The sequence below is a fragment of the Rhizophagus irregularis genome, chromosome 12 (assembly GCF_026210795.1).
Source record: "Rhizophagus irregularis chromosome 12, complete sequence".
NCBI classification, from domain to species: Eukaryota; Fungi; Glomeromycota; class Glomeromycetes; order Glomerales; family Glomeraceae; genus Rhizophagus; species Rhizophagus irregularis.
Window position 1 is genome coordinate 551,391 of NC_089440.1, and position 22,252 is coordinate 573,642.

The following is a 22,252-nucleotide window of genomic DNA, read 5'->3' on the forward strand; positions in this document are numbered from 1 at the left end:
TATGATTAAATTTAGTATTTTTTAAAGTATTCTTCTTTACCTTTTTTATAACTTGAAAAACTTCATAATCAACCACATTAAATTTTGAAGATATACCTATACTAGGATATGAATAAGGATTACTCGTCCAAGAATTACTATAATAAGAATAAACTAAATCATTTCCACCACCAAATCTTGGACCATCGAATGGAAAACATCCTATAGAATAATCATCTCCATTACTATAACCTATTTTTATACTTTCAAGATCATCATTTTTATCTGTTAATGAAAATATAAAACTATCTTTAGTTGACATCCAAGATTTATTTGAATCCCAATAAAGTGGATTATAACCTCCAACTATTTGTTCCGAATCTTTAATTTTTGCTATAATTATAGTAGCACCTTTATTATCACATTTTTCATGAAATGCTGTTGCTGTATAACCATCTCTACTAGCTCTATATAAAAGATTAAAATCATAAGGAATAGCTTTAATATACTTTGAATTCTCTTCTTTTTTATCAATCCAATTTGTAAGTAAAATGATATGATTTTGATTAATTATAAAAGAGTCAATAACACTTTTTGAATATCTTGGCTTATTATCAAACGTTAATTCAGAAGTTGTATAAAATTTTAAAATTTTTTCTTGTAATTCTTTTGGTAAAATTTCTTCATAAGGTTTGACTTTGATTAAATAATTATCATGAGAAATCTCATTAAATCTAACCAATGGTATAAATTTATGAAGAATTCTTTTAAAGACATCAAATTTTTCATGAAAATCTTTTCCAATATTATCATCATTAAGAATTGGATCTTGAGCTAATCCCCATTTAATAAGATTTTCCCAAATTTCAATTTCATCCAAATTCAAATCATCACGTTTTAGAATAATTTCTAATATAGGAGCAGGTAAATAAATAAATTTAGAAGAATTAAATAAAATTTCAGGATCATAACAGATCATTTCTAAACAAAATTCTTGCAAATTATTAAATTCTTGACGATAAAAAATGGTTTGTAAAATTCCAATTGGATCATCTCGTAAGAATTGATGATGATTTTCAATAAGGAAATCTTCGATGGGTTTAATTAATTGATTCAACTTTAAATCATCAGAGGCGATCATAATATTTAAAATCTCAATTCCGGTTTTTTTTGTAATATCAGCGTGTCCCGTATAAAGATATCTAAAAAAGAAATACGGTTCATATTAAAAAAAAATATGTATATATTTTTTTAACATTGAAATATTTTTCAAACTTACTTGATAATAACCTCAAAAGTTTGAGGAGTAATATTTGTTTCTTTAATTATATATTTTCCATCTTTTTTATCAATATCATTTGAAGAAAGGATTTTGTTAAAATATTCGGATCTACAACTCAAGATATTGGAGTGAGCACGAAATTCCTTAAAGTCACCAACGTAAATGATGACATCATAATTGGTTTCTGTTTTGAGTAATCTTTCAAGATTTTTTACAACTTCAGATTCATGGTTACATGACATGTTTTAGAATGTTTTTATTAAATATAATATTTCGAATGATAAGAAAAAAAAATAACAAAATGAGCATAAAAGGAAAAAAAAATGAAAAATGAAAATTACTTACACTATGTATTTATTGTTCCGTATATTTCCGCCAAAATAATCATAATGTGGGCTTCTTACAGTAATTTTACTAATTTGGGAAATAATTGATGACTTCAGAGAAAGATAGAAAAACTAGTTTCATCACAGGTTATATTAGTTTTTTAAATAACGTCATTTGTTTATAATTATGTGATATTGTCATACAGCACTTGGCTGGATGCAAATGTACTACAATAACAAAGATGACCAACAACATAAAATTCATGTGAATTCAGATATTCATTGATAAAGCATATGATTTCATACCAATCATAATCTCTTTAACGAGAATAAATAAATTTTATTCGTTAAAAATATACATTATCAAATATTTTAAGTTACTTTGTTTTCAACTCAGAATAAGCAAGTTAATTAATCATTCTTTTAATTCTTATTATGGTTACCCGATCCTTGTGTCATGAATTTTATTAATTGGTCAAAAAATTGTATGTATTGTATGTACAAAATTTTATATACTTTAAAAATTAATTATTAAAACATGATTCCCCTTAAAAAATTATTTATATATAAAATATTTTATCCGACAAACCGACATCATGTTAATTCGGATGATAAAAGTTAACGAACTCCGGCTCAACAAATGTTGATTACGTATTAAAATTTTCAATATTGTTATAATAAATGGAGATTCGTTATATTAAATTTTGACCATATTTCATAGTTGGTCTCATATTATTATTAACTTCATATCTTTAAAAGAAACAAAAAAAAAAATACAAATAAAAAGGGATGATCCTTTTCATTTAATTAATTTATTTGTTTACGCTGTTATTTTTTATTTATGTTTTTATTTTATTTTATTTTATTATTTTTTTGAGAAAAAAATTTTTGAAAAAAAATCAAATTTGAATGTTGAAAAGAAATAATACTTACATCTTCTTGATTTAATGAAATGTGAATGATGATACTATCATTACGACGTTACGTGCTTAATCAATATGATATTAACGTTCTTACAAATTATTTGAAAAGATTATAAAAATATTCTCTTAAATTATATAAACCCTCAGGAAATTTTTCAAATTTTTTTCAATTACCAAAATTTTTTTGATGATTTTTAATCATCGAGATCCCAAGGATAAGTGCGTAACGTAAAAATTAGTCACGAAAACGAAAACGTAAAGAATAAAGTTTCATTTATCTTTCCTTATATAGAAATCACATGACTTACAGACTATCATTAAAGTTTTTACGCTTAAAAGTATCAATGTTTATCTAGTTGTTTATTATTTATCGCATATCGTCATTCGTCACACGAATTATTTCAATTAATATGGGAATTTTATAACAAAATTTGAGTAACGCTTAAAAAAAATAATAAGTAGTTTCATTATTCATAATTTTTTTTTTATTTCTATTTTTACTTTAATGATGAAAAATATAAAATACTTTAATATATATAATATATATAATTTTGTTTTAAATTAGAATTTTTTTTTTTAATTTAGAATTTTTCTGTTCTTATTTCTTAAAAAAAAACTATCCGCCTATTCTAAAAATAGTGGTGATATACTTACTGCACTTACTGTAAATGAAATGTGATATTTACTATATATAGAATGAACTTCCTTTTTCTAAATCAAGTTACCTTACTTATAAATAATGTCACTTGATAAATATAAAAAACTGGTATCCGTACGTACGCCAAAGTTTGTCAAGTTTGTTCATCCCTTATTCACATGTATTAATTTGGAAGTTCATTCAATTGTTCCAAGTTAATTTAAATAATTTTTAAACCCTTAAAAGATTAAAAATAATAAAAATAATTTTTTTTTTCAGCGTTAAAAAAAAAAAATGTCCACGTTCAAGAGATTCTCCTCGAAAAGAAATTCGGAAAATGAAAGTTCTAATACATCATCCACCAATTCTGTTTCTACTTCACTTGCATCTGATTTAAATAATCTAAACCTTACTGAAGAACGTCTGAAACGTTATGCTGATGAGGCAAATACCCTATCTTCTGATACAACATGTATTGAAGGTGAAACCAAATTAAGGGCCAGGGCTATATTTTTACGAGAAAAGGCTGTATCTAAAACTCTTAATAACATCAAACTTTCAATGAAAGTTGATCTTTGCTTTGTTTTAGACTGTTCTGGATCTATGGCACCTTTTATTGATGCTGCTAAAGATTGTATTTTACAAGTTTCAAATTATGTTAAAAATACAAATCCAAATATTAAACTTCGAGTTGGATTTTGTGGATATCGTGATTATTATAATAAAGATAAACACCTACAAGTTTTTGATTTTACCGACAATTATGAAAATTTTACAAAATATCTACATAATCATGTGTTGGCCATTTCTAATGATGATGATCCAGAGGATGTTCTTGGAGGTCTTAATGCAGCAGTAAATCTATTGAATTGGATTAGTACCACTCGAGTTCTTCTTCATATTGGTGATTTTCCACCACATGGTCGTCGTTTCACAAATTTAAGAGATAAATATCCAGATGGTGATCCAAGTGGTCTAACTCCAGAAACTATATTAAAAGAAATGCAATCAAAAAATATTCTTTACTTCTTTGGAAAAGTTACGGATCATACAGAAAAAATGCTTCAAGTATTTCGTGGTATAATCGGTGAATTTCCAGTGTTTGATATTGTGGGAGGTGATCCAATTGAATTAATTGAAAAACTTGTTAAGGCTACATCATCATCTATTACTCTTGCTGTTTCTTTAACTAGTACAGTTGGAAATGGTTCCAAAGATATATATTCTTTACAACAAAAAAAACTTGACATGAATCCAAATGAACCAGATTGGAAAATTCTTTCATTACAAAAAGGAGTTGTAATGTGGTATCAAATTCCTAAATATTTGAATGAAATTAAAGATCAAAAATATTTTAATAAATCGGAATTATTTTCTAAAAGTTTCTCATTCAAGATTGCCTCTCAACCATTTTCTGCAGGTATTGAAAAGTGTGCATATTATGCTCTTGATGATCAAAATAATCCATTGGTTATAAAGGAATATCATTGCGTTGGAAGAACGAATCCTTTTGAAAAATATCTCGAAGCGATAGAAATATCTACTGTAGCATCTTTTCTTTCTAGAGAATTTAATTTAATTACAAAAGGAAAAGAGATTCATAAAGTAAACTATCTTGATGTGAGTCTTTTACGTACCGGTACCGTTGATCTTCATACTCGATATTATACTATAGAACCAAGACTTCAAAATTCTGGGTATAAAAGATTTAATGCAAATACTGGTATTATTACAGAACTTCATCATACACTTGAGGCATTTGCTCATTTTACATATAAGTATACCAATGGTTATTTAGTTGTTTGTGATCTTCAAGGAATTGAACTTGATGGTGAATTCTTGTTAACAGATCCTGCGATACATTGTGTTGATACCTTAAGATTTGGAAGAACAAATTTTGGTAAAGAAGGAATTAAACAATGTTTCTTAGCAAATCATAAATGTAATGAAATTTGTGAAAAATTGAGATTAAGTTCCAATTCTAAATTTAGATTAAACCTTGAAAAGTTAAACCTTTTTAAGGGATGTTTTTAGTTTTGTATATATAAAAGTTATATGTAGTAAATATTTGATATTTCAGAAATGTATATTCGATAATTCTTGTATAAATTATTTCCCAAATTTTTATTCCCAAATTTTTTATCGAAATAAATAAAAATCGTTAACGTAAAAATTTAAAAGTATCATGTACACATGCTTGATGTTAATATAGTTAATATAAAAATTTTAAATTATATTTTAACTTGATTTAATTATAATAATTGTTCACGCTCAATAAAAAATATTTAATATAATATTTAATATAGAAGAATTTGTCTGAGCCTTATTTGACTTTTTTTTAATGATCTAAAATAAGTGTCGTATTTATCCAATGAGATCTGCGAAAAAAACATTATTTGGTAAAGCAGTGACGTACATTAGCTAATATTAGTTTCATAAGATCTTTTTTAACCAATAATATTTAATTGTATATATAATATTAATTTAACCAATAAAAATGTTTAATTTTGTGTCGCTTAAGATTCTCCTAAAATATTGGCTAATTTCTGATATATGTCATGGCCCTAAATCATCTGCCGGTAAATTAAGCGTACGTGAATTTTGTCGATCTAATTATTTGTAAGAAATAAGAAATGAAATATAAAACAACAAAGCAACTATTTTCATCTTTTTTGTATTAATTATGTACGAAATTATCTCTGCGTTGAAGTATTAAAATTTTTTATGAACTTTTTTTTTGTTATACTTTTTGTTTGCATATTAACGCTAATATTTTTACGATTTATTTTTTTTTTACATTTTATTATATTTTGTTTTTGATGATTAAATTTTCGTAAGATTTTCGTAAAATTTTTGTTTAATTTTAAAAAGAATTTTAAATTATTCGTTAAGTTATTGAAACATATTAAATGTACATCAGATTTTAATATATCAGACCATCTTATTTTTAATAGAGATAATTTATATTTTTTATTGAAAATAAAAAACGCGTAGTTATCACATTGTTTCTCTCAAATTCTATGCTATATTGGAGTTTTGCCGGAGCAATTTTTAAACCTTAAACCATATGAATTGAAAAAAAACCCGATTAAAAATTCGTTGAATTGTTATCACGTGATTAGCGTAGCACATAATTAAATGTGCGAGCGCGAACATTTGATAAAATTTTGCTTAAATTGTTTACTTTATTTCAATTTGCAATTTATACAATATAATAATAATATAATAATAATAAACAGCCTATAATAATAATATAATATAATAATATAATATCATAATAATACAAATGAAGCGAAACCCTAATATTCTTTAACAACATGAAAAACTTCATAATCTTCTACATTAAAATTTTTTGGTATATTAATATCAGGATAAGTATATGAAAGACTCATCCATTTACCATCATTTAAACAAATTAAATCACAACCGCCACCAAATGCTGGACCATAACCTGGTTCACTATATATTGAATGATTTTTAAATTTACTATAACCTACTTTTCCACTTTGAAGATCATTCATATCAGTAAATGAGAATATAAAACTATCTTTTGTTGATTGAAATTTTTCACAATTTTCCCAAGAAAGAGGATTATAACCTCCAACTATTTTATTAGAATCTACAAGTTTTGCTACAACAATCATATTACTCTTATTATCACATTTTTCATGAAATATTGAGGGAGCATTTCCATATTTACTAGCACGATAAATTAATTCAAATTCATAAGGATTATTGATTGCAGTATAATATGAATCATTTTTCTTTTCAATCCAATTAGAAAAAATAGAAAAATGTTCATCATTAATAATAGTACTAGTTGTCAATCTTGATGGTAAAAAGAAATCTTCATTTGTTTCTTTTGATAATAAATAATATTGCATTATTTTATTTTTATAATCATCCGGTAATATATTTTCATAAGGATAGATCTTATCATAAAATTCTTCAGAACCAATATCTTGAAATCTAATCAATGGTATCAAATCATGTAAAGTATTTTTCATCATCTTAATATCTTGTTGAGTCCATTTACTAAGATCAGAATCAATATTAGGATTTTGTGCATATGCCCATTTGATTAAATTATTCCAAATTTCAATTTCATCCAATAAAATATTTTTTTGATTTAAAATAATCAAAAGAATTTTTGATGATAATGTTAAGAAAAATTCTTTTTCAAATAAAAGGTTTGGATTTTTACAAATTATTTTTAAACAAGATTTTTGTAAAATTTCAAATGATTCATCATCATTATTATTACAAAGTTCAAATAATTCTATTAAATTATTTTGAACAAATTCTTTTTGATTATTATTTAAATATTCTTGAATATAATCTGATAAAGTTTGTAATTCTAATTCTTTTACGGATATTAATAATTTTATAATATCGGTTCCATTTTCTGTAGTTAAATCAATTTGTCCACAATATAAAAATCTATATAATTAAATAAAAAAAATAATTTATTAATATTTTTATTTTTTTATTATTATTAAAGTCAAATAATTTAATCTTATAATTTACCTGATAATCTTGTTTAAATTTTCTAATGTAACGTTAGGTATCTTTAAAAAATATTTTTCATTCTCTTTTTTCACCAAATTATTTGAAAAAGCGGTTCGAAAATAATTTGAATGACAACAAAGAATTATAGAATGAACGTGTATTTCTTGAATATTTAATTCCTCCCCTGAATAAATTATCATATCATAATTTTCTTTGGATTCTAATAAATTTTCGAGATTTTTCACTCGTTCTGATAAAATTTTTTTTTCCATTTTTTCTTCCATTTTTTTTAAAAAAAAATAAAAAATAAAAAATAAAAATAAAAAAATAAAAAAGGATTTAGAGGAAAAAAAATTCGAAAATTTATAAGAATTTATAAAATTTATAAATTTTATTTTTATTATTAATCGTTATCGCGTGATCATGTGATCATGTGAATACAATATGACAAATGATTAATTACAAATGACTGTAGTACTTGTCAACATTATTGATAATTCTCGTTAATTAATTGGGTAAAAAAAAAAAATCTATATCGGTCATCGTTAAAAGTTAATTATTTTATTGTTTTTTATTCTTTGATTTTTTACCCAATAAATAATTAATATTCTTTTTAATAAATTTTAAAAATCAACTAAAATTGGTGAAATCTCATTGAATTGAATTGCAATGCTCAATTTGTAATACAAACATTTTTTTTTTTGTACAATGCCTGTAAATCTATTTGAAATTTGTGAATCATTCGAAAGTTCCAACGTATTTTGGTCATTTGACATAAACAAAACATAATATGTGTAACCGCGGACATAAATATTTGTTACAATAAATAAAACTATATCTGATTTATATATTTTTACTGCGCAATATATAAAATCAATTCAATAAGGTCGAAGCGAAGGAAATTATATTTTAGAAGTTTGAATGAAAATTTATATCACTTAATGATGATTTTCATTTATCACATCGCGTCTCCACAATTTTTTTTAAAAAAATCTTCTAATCGAATTACGGTCCTCACTCGCTAAATATTAAAAAAAAAAATTTCGACATCTTGTTTTACAGGATTTGTTTATTGTTGTCATGTTCTACTACAAGTTTTATGGACTAGTTTATTTAAAGAAACTTTACATATTTCATATTCATTTTTAAATTTATATTAGACAGATTTTTGCGTGAATAAAGTTATGTGTAATAGTTATTTCAACGGGGAGTCAATGGAGTCATGAATATCAATGATTTTCAAAGCTGCGCCGTGAAAATCATGGTATTTATGCGACACGTGAAATAACTCTTTTATTTCACGTCCAGTGATGGGAAAAGGTGGGAAAAACTATAAAAACACGCAATATCATCAGGAAAATTATAGGCATGAATTATATCATCAAAAAAATCACTGGAGACCAATTAGTAAACATGATTATTTATTATCAGTTATAATATTATAGTGTACGGTACATATAAACTAACTAAACAGTGCAGTATTGAACTATTGCTGTGAACCATCTTCAGTAAACTGCAAATCCTACCCACTCTCTAGTCTATAAATTTACAACACACAAGCAACGGAGACATATAAAGAAATTTGTTGTCATATTAGTAAGCTTGAATAAGCATTTATCACGTTCACTGGTTTCTTTTAAAAATATATTATGCACTATGTTTAAAATTTTATTCTTTGTAAACAAATTGTTTTAAATACCTCGTACTAACAGTTATAATAAATATTTTAAAAAAAGTATGTTTTGATCAAAATTCGAAATATATAATTACCAAACAAAATTTGGATGTTTATAACAATTTATATCATTTTTTAACAACTTGAAATACTTCGTAATTCTCTATATCAAAACATTTATAATTACCTTCTGAAGTATAATTTGCCGGCACGTCAATTTTAGAATAAGAAATTGGATTGTTCATTGCCCAAGTATAATTATTACCATTATAATTATCATGGAGAAACAAATCATAACCATTACCAAATATTGGTCCACAATCTGGTTTATTATACAGTGACACCTCTATAAGTGCACCCTCTATAAGTGCACGCACTATATAAATTCTCTTTAAGTGCACGGTGGGCCTGATCCCACCCTATAAGAAATATGTATACGGAAAGGATACGTTTTGTATACATTTTATGTACGTTTCTATAGATTCCGTATACAAATTCCGTATATTTAATAAGCAATTCATTTTTGAACATTTTTTAAAAAAACTAATGTATACGGAAAAAATTAATCATACGGAATGTATACGGAATTTTTAAACTTAATATTTTTAGAAAATAATTTTCACAAAAATCTCGTATCAATGTATCATAACACGAGATCACGTGATTGTTTATTGTTTTGTTATGATACGTTTTTTGTTTTTTATATAAACCTCCGATCTTCCTTTCTGTCTTTCCTTTTCTTCTCTTTTCTCTTGTCTTATTTTTGTTATTTTTTCTAAATTTTTCTTCTTTTTTCGTCACCCCCCTTAAAAAAAAATTTTTTTTTTCGTACCTCACTTTAAAAATTTTTCTTTTTCATCACTCCTTTAAAAAAAAATTTTTTTTCGTACTCCCTTAAAAAAAAAAAAAAATTTTTTTGATTTTATTCTTTTATTCCCACTCTTCTAAAAATTTTCTTCTTTCTATTTCTATTTCCTCTTTATAAAAAATTTTTTATTTTTCTAACTTTGACGTCCTCCCTTTAAAAAAAAAATTTTTTTTAACTCTCCTAACTTCGTTACCCTCTTTTTAAAAAAATATTTTTTTTTGATTTATTCTTTATTCCCCTTTCTTTTTTATTTATATATATCCCTTTTTTTATTTCATAGGCCAGCAGATTTTTTTTTGTGAGAAGATTCAGTTTTTTTGTAGATCAGTTTGGGAGTCCTTTCCTTTTTGTAGGATTGTTCAGGATTTTTTTCTTTTTTTAGGTCAGTTCAAATTTTCTTTTTTTTTTTTTTGTAAGTTGGGTTCAGATTCTTTTCTTTTTGTAGGTTGTTTCAGTTTTGTTGCTTCAGAGTCTTCTTTTTTTGTAGGTCAGTTTTGGATTTATTTTGTTGTTTTGGTTTCTTTTTCATCAGATGTTTCATAATTCTTTTCATTTATGTAGGTCAGACATTCTGGAGTTCTCTTTCTTTTTTTGTAGGAATGCTGACCTTTGGTGACTTGGACGATTGCAGATACTATATGAAAGGGGGGTTTTGTTTCCAATTAAGTTAGACGTTCTTTTTTGTTTTTTTTAGGTTGTTTGACTCCAAATGAACCTGAACTTCTAGATAATTTTGGTTGCAATAGGTGGCCTTAATAAGGAGGGAATTTTCATAATGTATTTGTATTTTGTTTATTTTTTATTTTTTATTTAATTTAATAAAGTAAAATTAGATTTATGTAAATATAATTATAGTAAACTGTAATACAAATAGTAAATTCAGTGACCAAATCGTATAAATTTCGTGATAAAATCAGTGATCAAATCATGTAAATTCCATATGAATTCCGTGCAAATTCCGTATCCAAACCATATTTTTAGTGATATGGAATTGTGCATTTTTCCGTATCCTATTATGATACGTTATTTCTAAGGAAAAAAAATCGTATAAAAACTTTATAAAAAACGTATCCAATTTTTTTATAGGGCCAACTTATAAGAGCTCTTAATATTTTACTCTCTATAAATGCACACCCTCTCTAAGTGCACATTCTACTATTTTTTTACTATGGTCCCAAGGAGGGTGCACTTAGAGAGGTGTCACTGTATATAGCATCGCCATAGTACCCATCATTAATATAACCTACTTTTGCAGTTTGAAGGTTATTTCTATCCGTAAATGAGAATATAAAGCTGTCTTTTGCAGTACTCCATCCACCAGTTAATGGATTATATCCTCCAACTATTTGTTCTAAATTTTGAATTTTTACTACAACTATAGTAGCTCCTTTGTTATCACATTTAGCATGAAAAGCTGCTGCTGTATTACCATCCCTATTAGCACGGTAAAGTAAATTGAACCTATAAGGAATATAATGTGTATATTCCCTTTTGTCAATCTAACCCGCAAATATAGCAATATGTTTAGGCTGTATAATAGCAGAATCTATTTTAAGTTGTCTAGGAGGAGGTATATTAACGTTTGTTCGCCTACTTAATGTAATATGAAACGTCAAGAGATCATTAAGTAAATCCCTTGGCAGTAATCCTTTTAAAGGAAATATTTTATCAAGAAAATCTTCTGGAGACATATAATGAAACCGAACTAAAGGAATAAATTCACGAAGAGTTCTTTCCATAATTCTAATTTCTTCATCATTCCATCTAGTGTTATCTTGCAAAATAATAGGCGAAAGAATAGGAAATCTTCCAAATAGACTTCTTGTACTTCTTGTTGCACTTCTTGCACTTGCATTTTGTGCAAGTCCCCACTTCAATTAGGGATGGGGTCGGTTCGATTACGTAATTTTGAGCGGTTTTTGGAACCGATCAAAATCTCGAGAGTTTCGAACTTATATGAGCCAAAAATCTTATTGGGAATAGAGAAACACTAATATTTTTACAATAAATAAAAAAAAAGAAAATTTATAAGTTAAAACAATTTTTAATAGCTTTTAAAAATTGAACTGAACCGGTTCCGAACCGGTTCTAAAAACCGGTTCAAAATATGATCAACATCAAAATTATGATGATCATGAACCAACTATTGATTGTTAACCAATCAAAATTTTTTTAATTCATAATCAATATATGTTCGACTTGTGTCTTTAATTTGACACATGTAGCTCATATTTTTCTTAATGGGAACCGACGTGGAACCGACGGGGAACCGAAATGGAACCGAACGAACCGTCCCCATCCCTAACTTCAATAAACTATTCCAAACATCAATTTCTTCCAAAATCAAATCATCCCTTTTTATAATCGACTTTAATAATGGTTCTTCTAAATTAATGAATCTATCAGAATTAAATAGCATTATAACAATTTTATCTAAATTTAAATCATTCTGCTTAAATAATAATTTTGCCAATGGCTCTTTTAATTTTCTAAATTTATTAAAATCAGATAATATTTCGATAACTTCATCTAAATTTAGTTTCAAACAATATTTTGGGTTTTTTATAAATTTGTTCAAAACAACAATTCCATAATTTTGTGAATGATTTACTTTGATAAATTGTTTCAAGAATTTCTATAGCATTTTGATGTAAGTATGTTGATTGATTTTTAATTAATTAATCTTCAATTTGAGAAATAAAGTACGAATATTAAGGTAATCTACTGCCATCGTGAGTTTTAATAATTCAGATCCGTCTAATGTGGTTAAATTAATCTTTCCACAATAAATAAAACTGTAATGTAAGAGAATTAATTATATAAATGTTATTTTACACGATTCGAATAAATTAATTAATATCAAGAAGTAGCTAGGGAAATGTATGAAAATTTTAAAAATAAGATGGTAACGATTTAATTTTATACTTGCCTTAAAATCATTTTAAATAATTTAGAAGAAATATTAGGTCTTTTAATAATAATTTTTCCATCCCTTCTTTCAACATTTTCTTCAAATAATTTTGTACAAAAATATTGAGACCTGGTACTTAAAACGAGTGAATGTGCACGAATTTCCTCATTTTCATCGACGCAAATAATAACATCGTAACCTCTTCCATTTTCAAGTAATTTTTCGTAATCATTAATGACTTCTTGCCAACATTCAATAGACATTGTTTTTTATTTATTTTATTTATTTTGCAAAGGTTGAAAAGAATTCTGAAATTCAAAAATTTTTTGAGGATTTTTATATTTTTACGTGTTCATTGAATGACAATTTCGAGTACTAGCTGGTGTTACGTTGTTTGTTGTCGATCTTTTAGCGTTTTAGGATGAATATGAATTTTCCCGAAACCGCTTGAACTGATCTCTTTAAAATTATAAAATATTCATATTTGTAGTATTTAGAAATAGATTCCTCAGCCAATTATTCCATTCGTTTGAATTCAATGTCTTGATTTTCAAAATCATTTTTTTTTAAAAAAAAAAGTGTTAATAGTTTATCCGGATTGAATTTCGCTAGAATTTCATTAATCGATTAAATTGATTAGTTAAACCCACAATCTTACCGTATAAGTATTAGTTATCACCTGATCGGCACCATTTATATGCAAATCGTTCCTAGGAGATTTTGCAGTAAAAAATTAACTATTATTAAACTATAATAAGAATAGACGGCTTTGAAAGTTTGTGCAATTCAGAAAGATTTACATTTCCAAATAAGAAAAATTTTTCTTTTATCTGTAATATCAATATTTTTCAAGTGTAATTAGAGATGGGCACTGGGTGCATGATACCATGCTATACACGCATCATGCAAGTGCATGACTGCGCATCAAAATGTACACAAAATAGACTTTATAGTTTATACTATTTTTATTAACTTTATTTTAAACTTTGCAATATACTATAAATTAATGATACACGATAAAATTACAATTTACTTCGGAACCTTTCTTTTCACTTAATTTTCTTTAAATTAATAAGCTATAAGTTCTTACTAAATGGATAGGGAAATAAATAATGAAGAAATTGATAGTGAAGATGAATAAATAAATCAAATAAAATCATATGTAAATTTGTTATTATTGCAACTTTATGTAATACATATTAATTATCACGCACTGCTTAATCGTGTATATTATGCAGTGTGCATGGCATCACGTACATGAAACCACCAAAAATGCATTTTGTCCGTCTCTAAGTGTAATGATAGTAATAATTCTGAAAGCCTCTATTCATTTGTTAAAATTTCTTTAGGATAGAAAGATAAAAAAAATGAGAGAAAGAAAATATAAAATATACTACATTTGTAATATTCACAGTTTCACACCCACTGAGCAGAATATTGTATACTATAAACCACTTTGCTATTGTGTAAATGGCAGGGGATAACTTATAATGATGAGAATAACGGCAGTTAACAGATTATTAATTATATAAGATAACCTGCATCATGAAGTAAAAGATTAATGCATAAATAGGGGAAATAAAGAGAAAATAAAGTGGAGTATTTAGTTTTAGAATCAGATCTAGGAATGAATGGTCGGTCGTGGTCGGTCATTGGTCGGTCATAACCAGTCAAGAATCTTTGACCAACCGCTGACTGTTTTGGTTGACCATTTCTGTCCCATAATTATCGTCTGTAAAAAGATTTTGAACGCTACATAAAAAGTTATAAACATTTAAATATAGTGTTGACCGACAATTTGACCGACTAGACTAACGTTCTTACCGAAAATAAGTTAACTGAATTAAAATATTTTATTGTTTACATTTAAGAAATTGTAACTTAAATTACAATTTATAATAAATTGCTTAAAAATGATCGGTTAAATGGTTAGGCAGAAGTCTTTGAACGAACTGATCTTTATACTTATTTCTTTATTCCTTTTTTTATTATATTCCAAACATTTATTATTGAACACAATCATAATTTTCAATTATTCATACGCTTATTATTTGCATATACTACTGTACATTCATTTCTTAATTTTTTATTATTAAAAGATTAATAAAAATTTGTCACACTAAATAGTTTGACTAGAATTTTGGTTGAATAATTTAATCGATTAACCAGCTTCAGTTATGAGAAGATACCTTAACCGTTAAACCATCTTAATTGGTCAATTATTAATATTAATCGATTCAAACATCTAATTATTAAATGATTTTATAATAAGAACAAATGAACCACAAACTATACTCATTATTTTGGAGGAATTTCTAGCATTGACATTTGAAATTTAAATAAAAATTTATTTAAATATAAACAATATAAAATTTAATAATAAAAGTACTAATCTGAATAACCTATTTTTTAATAACTTGATATACTTCATAATTCTCTGTTCGGAAATTTCCTGCTATATCAATTTTAGAATAAGAAGATTGATTACTGTTACTATTCTGATTAATAGGATGAATTATTAAATCATGACCATTACCAAAAGTTGGGCCATTACTTTGATGGCAATATATAGCATTACTATAGTGCCCATGATTAATATAACCTACTTTTGCAGTTTGAAGGTCATTTCTATCCGTAAATGAAAATATAAAACTGTCTTTTGTAGTTCTATAAGCACCATTTGAATCCCAATGCAATGGATTATATCCTCCAACTATAAGTTCCGAATTTTGAATTTTTGCTACAACTATGGTAGCTCCTTTGTTATCACATTTAGCATGAAAAGCTGCTGTATTACCATCCCTATTAGCACGGTAAAGTAAATTGAACCTATAAGGAATATAATGTGTATATTCCCTTTTGTCAATCCAACCTGCAAATATAGCAATATTTTTAGGCTTTATAATAGCAGAATCTACTTTAAGTTGTCTAGAAGGAGGTATATTAACGTTTGCTCGCCTACTTGGTGTAATATGAAACGTCAAGAGGTTATTAAGTAAATCCTTTGGCAGCAATTCTTTTAAAGGAAATATCTTATCAAGAAAATCTTCTGGAGACATATAATAAAATCGAACCAAAGGAATAAATCCATGAAGAGTTCTTTCTATAATTTTAATTTCTTCATCATTCCATTTAGTGCTATCTTGCGAAATAGTAGGATTTTGTGCAAGACCCCATTTCAATAAACTATTCCAAACATCAATTTCTTCCAAAATTAAATCATCCCTTTCTATAATCAATTTCAATAATGGTGCTTTTAAATTAATAAATTTGTCAGAATTAAATAACATTATAACAATTTTATCTAAATCTAAATCATTTCTTTTAAATAACAATTCTGTTAATGGTTCTTTTAATTTATTAAATTTATCATAATTAGATAATATTCCGATAATTTCATCTAATTTTAAATCATTCCGTTTAAATACTGATTCTACTAATGGTGCTTTTAAGTTGACAAATTTATCGGTTTCAAATAACATTTTAGGTTCTTTATAAATTTTTTCGAGACAAAAATTCCATAATTTTGTAAATGATTCACGTTGATAAATTGTTTCAAGAATTTCTATAGTATTTTGGTATAAGAAAGTTGATTGATTTTTAATTAAATAATCTTCAATTTGAGGAAATAAAGTACGAATATTAAGATCATCTACTTCTATTGAGAGTTTTATTAATTCAAACCCTTCTATTGCAGTAAAATCAATCCTTCCACAATAGATAAATCTGAAATATTAGCGAATTATTTGAATATTAGTATACAGTTTGAATATCAATGAGAGAAGAGCATAAAATTTATAAAACTTATAAAATTTTCAAAAATAAGGCCATAATGATTTATATTTTATATTTACCTTAAAATCATATTAAATAATTTAGAGGAAATATCAGGTCTTTTAATAATGATTTTTCCATCCCTTCTTTCAACATTTTCTTCAGATAATTTTGTACAAAAATATTGAGACCTGGTACTTAAAACAAGCGAATGCGCACGAATTTCCTCATTTCCATCAACACAAATAATAACATCATAACCTCTTTCATTTTCAAGTAATTTCTCATAATCATTAATAACTTCTTGCCAACATTCAAGAGACATCTTTTGATTATTTATTATTTTACAAAGTTTAAAAAAAGAATTCTGAAATTTAAAAAAACTCCGAGAAATTTTATATTTTTCACATGTTCATTAAATGCCAATTTTGTGTTGTACTACAGGTGTTACGTTTCTCAAATACCTTGGCGGTGTCGATCTTTTAGATTGATAATTATGGATGGGTATCACAAGACTAAAGCTTTTGTGATTACACTTCAAATAATGCATGATATAGCAAAGCATGCGAAATAAATTATCTAAATGCTTGAAGGTAGCTAAGGTAGACTAGTTAAGAGTTAAGACATAAAATTAAAGGTTGATTTTAGGAGACTAATTTTGGTCCCATTCATAAATATTAACAAGTTTGTAAAAAGACTAGTCGGATCGGATATTCAGCTTAAGTTTTTTGATGAGAATTTTCTTTATAAGCGAAATTACTAATTTTTTTTGTTTTTGTTAGTAACGCGCACTTTCTTTTATTATATTAGAAACTAAATTACATATATTAAAAAGAAATACAATAGACATAGCCGTACCAAGATACTAGTTATCTACCTACTAACTGAACGGAAGCAGGCGTCTAAACCCACTTGCTAAAACTAATCTAAGGACTATATATAATCTAATTTCTATTGAAACTAGGCAAATCTATGACATAATACAGTATATTTATATTCAGTATGTAAGAATTTGAAACAAAATTGGAATAAAGTCCACAAAAATTATTAGAAAGTTAGAAAAATTTAAAAAATATTCTTTTTATTTAATGATTGCAGTTCGTTCGAACATGAACGAGTCGAATGTTCGAGTCGACCCCGCAATTCTAAGAACAATCTTGTCTTCACTTTTTCGTAGTTCCTTAATTTTTGTTGTAATGTTGCCGTAAGCTTAATCACTGTCATTATCATGACTACCCTGTGTCATCATGATGCGTTTTTGTTTACATTCATAATTCCGTTTTTCGTATCTGTTTCAACTTCTTTGCCTTTCCCTTTTGTTCCTGATCCTTCCGCACTTCCACTTATTATTTGTATTCTGCCAATAAATTCTTGTTTAAGTTTATTAAAATCATGTAGGACTTCGTTGGTCTGAGTTGTTGAAACTGTTGGGTTTTCCATCGCTTTGAAAAATTGTTCGTCCTCCGAAGAACTAGTGGTTTTTAGAATTACCTTCTGGCTTTTCAAACTGTTACCCTATAAAATAAAATTCTGGAAAAACCTCAGATAAATGATCATTTTTTTAGTTTTTATTCAGAAGAAAATCAGACACGTGATCATTTTTCCGAAAAATTTTTTTATAGGGTTAACAAAGCCTCCTTTGCCGATCAGTTCATCTTGATCTTTAATTTGTATTTCTTTTCCAATTCTTCGCCTATTGCAGAATCGTAGACCGCCTTCATTAGGTCATTTTCATTGTTGAAATATATCAATATGTATTTTTCTTGACAATTTCTCGAAATGGCCTCCATATTTTTCTTTGAATGCTTTTAATAATTAGATGATCAGCTATACTGCTATACTTTTCCGGATCCAGTTTTTAACACCTTGCCAACTGTATCTTCGTTTTATTAGTAGTTCTTTTGGGGATAATTTAGAGTCAAACATTCTACAGAAATAAGTCTGATTGTTTTTTGCGATAGCTATATTTGATCTACCATTTTTATATATTGTTTCATATGCTTTGGTGAAACAAATCGTTGCTCTAACGGTTTTGTATTTATATTAACATTTGACGGAAAGTTTTTCTACGTGTCCCACTTTTTTTAGGCTTTCATATATTTCCAGTACCACGGAAAGATGGAAAGTCATAGAATATCATATCACGTGAGACGTCGGCAAAAATTACATCCAGAAAACCTGCATAGGAAGTTATTTTAACCGGTACCTTAACGATCTTTCCATTCTTTGGTGTTTGTGCCACCGATCTTTTCCGATTGCTGCGTTTCTTACGATGAGCATCAAATTCTTAAATTCGGAATATGTGAGTGTTGGAGGATCATCATGAATCACAGATGATAATGCTGGCCAAAATTGAATCATAATGCCGGCTGACATTATCAAACTCTAGATGCACCAGGTTTTATGCGAATTTTTGATTTCTGAAATCTGGACATGGTTCGCTCTCAGTTTAAGAATGGTAAAATCCAATAAAAACTGATGATTGTTGATATTATAAAGTGTAAGTTTCCACATTTTGCATTATTCTGTCTAAATTATTAGTGCAATAAAAAAGAATCAAAAAAATAAGAGAGGGTTATGGGAATAAAATGACCTAATTATGAGTTTTACAATTCATAATTATATAATTTAATAATTAGTTTATTTTTTTTATTAATTTATTGAAAAAATCTAAATTTTTTATTATTAATATATGTTTTCAAAGTGATTACTTTCATTTTATTGTAAATATGTATTTTAGATGTCGTTTACTGCTGACATTCGGTGAAAACATTAAAAAAGTAAGTATAGATCAAAAATTCAAAAATATATGCATATCAACCAACTTTGGATGTTTTAAAATAAAATGTAAATTATTTTCTAACAACTTGAAATACTTCATAATTCTCCATATTAAAAATTTTATAGCTACTATTTATATTATATTCTTCTGGCGTATCAATTTTAGAATAAGAATATGGATTGTTAATTCCCCAAGTATTATTATTATTATTTAAATTGTTAAATTGCCACAGATCATGTCCGCCGCCAAATCTTGGACCATAATTTTGACTGGAATATACAGCATTTTCATATCGTCCATCTTTAATATAACCTACTTTTGCAGTTTGAAGGTTATTTCTATCCGTAAATGAGAATATGAAACTATCTTTTGTTGATTTATTAGAATTACTTGAATCCCAAAAAAGTGGATTATATCCTCCAACCATGTGTTCTGAATTTTGAATTTTTACTACAATTATAGTAGCTCCTTTGTTATCACATTTAGCATGAAAACCTTCTGGCGTATTACCATCCCTATTAGCACGGTAAAGTAAATTGAACTTATAAGGAGTATTCATTACATTATAATGGAAATTTCCTTTTTTATCAATCCAACTTGCAAATATAGAAAGATGTTTAGGCTGAATAATAACAGAATCAAATTTCGGTTTTCTAGAAGGATGTAGATCAATATTTGATCTTCTATCTGGCATAATATGAAAAGTCAAAAGACTATTAACTAAGTCTATTGGCAGTAAGTGTTTCAAAGGATATATCTTATCAAGAAAATCTCCTGGTGGCATATCATAAAATCGAACTAAAGGAATAAATCTATGGATAGTTCTTTCCATTATTTTAATTTCTTCTTCATTCCATCTAGTGCTATCTTGTGATATAGAAGAATTTTGTGCAAGACCCCATTTTAATAAACTATTCCAAACAATAATTTCTTCCAAAATTAAATCATCCCTTTTTAAAATCAATTCTAATAATGGCGCTTTTAATTTAATAAATTTATCAGAATTAAATAACATTATAACAATTTTATCTAAATTTAAATCATTTCGTTTAAATAACGATTCTGATAATGGTTCTTTTAATTTATCAAATTTATCATAATTAGATAATATTTCGATAATTTCATCTAAATTTAAATCAGTTTGTTGAAATACCAATTCTACTAATGGTACTTTTAAGTTTGCGAATCTATCAGCTTCAAATAATATTTTAGGTTCTTTATAAACTTTATCAAGACAAAAATTCCATAATTTTGTGAATGATTCACGTTGATAAATTGTTTCAAGAATTTCTATAGCATTTTGATGTAAGTATGTTGACTTATTTTTAAACAAATAATCTTCAATTTGAGGAAATAAAGTACGAATATTAAGATCATCTACTGCTATCGAGAGTTTTAATAATTCAGGCCCTTCTAATGTGGTTAAATTAATCCTTCCACAATAAATGAAACTGGAATATAAGAGAATTAATTAATTTAGTTTACATGATTCGAATAAATTAATTGATATCAAAAGGAATTAGGAAAATATATGAAAATTTCAAAAAATTAAGATAATTTTTTTAATTTTATACATGCCTTAAAATCATCTTAAATAGTTTAGAAGAAACATCAGGTTTTTTAAAAATGATTTTTCCATCTTTTTTTTCAACATTTTCTTTAGATAATTCAGTACAAAAATATTGAGACCTGGTACTTAAAACAAGTGAATGAGCACGAATTTCTTCATTTTCACTTGCATAAATGATAACGTCGTATCCTTTTCCATCTTGAAGCAATTTTTCATAGTCATTAGCAACTTCTTGTAAACATTCAAGAGACATTTTTCTTTTTCGTTTGCATAAAATAAATGAAATTATAAATTCGAAAGAAGGATAAAGAATTTTTTATACTTTTACGTATCCATTGAGTGCCTATTTTGTGATTTACTAGTATGGTGTTACGTTGCTCAAGTTCTAACTCTAAATCACTTATGTAAGCATTACGTAATGAAATGTCGATCATATCACAAAAATTGTTCGAATCAAATATTTTGTTTTGTGCTAAATTTTTTATAGCTTTTTATGCAAATTTTTTTTTTTAAATATTTAAGCAATAAATAAACTTATTCAATATTTCAATTTTCAAAGCTAAATAGATTTTTATTTAAGGTTGGGAGCTGCCGATCTTTTAGTGTGATCCGGTGATAACAAAAATATTTATATTTTAGATTCTCAAATGTCACAAAATTAAACTTTGTGATGTTCATAATTTTTTTGTATAAAAGAATCGGTATATAAATAAATATAAGATCATTGTCTATTTGAAAATTTTGCATAACCCAATTTTATATGCGATTTTATATACGATGGAAAAGTGATTATTCAAAATAGCTTAACCAGAAAACTTCAGAGATGATTACAAAGTTTGTATAAAAATTTATCATGATATACACGGTAAAATAGTTTATCACTCACTATATTGCTAACAATGATAACCGTATTATCGTACGTAATTACAAAAATTATGGGAGCGAATAATTACAATAATAAAATTTATTAATGTTTAAATGGGATGAAATATTAAAATTCTTGGAAAATTAAATTT

General features: G+C 26.1%; 3 protein-coding genes across 3 annotated transcripts; 2 read left to right on the forward strand and 1 right to left on the reverse strand.

Annotated features, from left to right (window-relative positions):
* Nucleotides 1-3,424: 3,424 nt before the first annotated feature.
* On the forward strand, nucleotides 3,425-5,315 carry OCT59_003702 (uncharacterized protein). Its single transcript, XM_025315304.2, has one exon. The coding sequence runs from the start codon at nucleotides 3,442-3,444 to the stop codon at nucleotides 5,179-5,181; it is 1,740 nt and encodes a 579-aa protein (XP_025183062.1). The 5' UTR covers nucleotides 3,425-3,441; the 3' UTR covers nucleotides 5,182-5,315.
* A 4,562-nt stretch (nucleotides 5,316-9,877) lies between these two features.
* On the forward strand, nucleotides 9,878-10,955 carry OCT59_003703 (uncharacterized protein; the record flags this gene model as incomplete). The annotated part of the gene is made up of 5 exons (XM_066147820.1): nucleotides 9,878-9,908; nucleotides 10,480-10,581; nucleotides 10,645-10,686; nucleotides 10,761-10,811; nucleotides 10,894-10,955. 5 exons carry the CDS (start codon nucleotides 9,878-9,880, stop codon nucleotides 10,953-10,955), a joined length of 288 nt encoding a protein of 95 aa, XP_065996485.1.
* Nucleotides 10,956-18,129: 7,174 nt separating this feature from the next.
* Nucleotides 18,130-18,441, reverse strand: OCT59_003704 (uncharacterized protein; the record flags this gene model as incomplete). Its single annotated transcript, XM_066147821.1, has 2 exons — nucleotides 18,130-18,355; nucleotides 18,425-18,441. 2 exons carry the CDS (start codon nucleotides 18,439-18,441, stop codon nucleotides 18,130-18,132), a joined length of 243 nt encoding a protein of 80 aa, XP_065996486.1.
* Nucleotides 18,442-22,252: the final 3,811 nt, after the last annotated feature.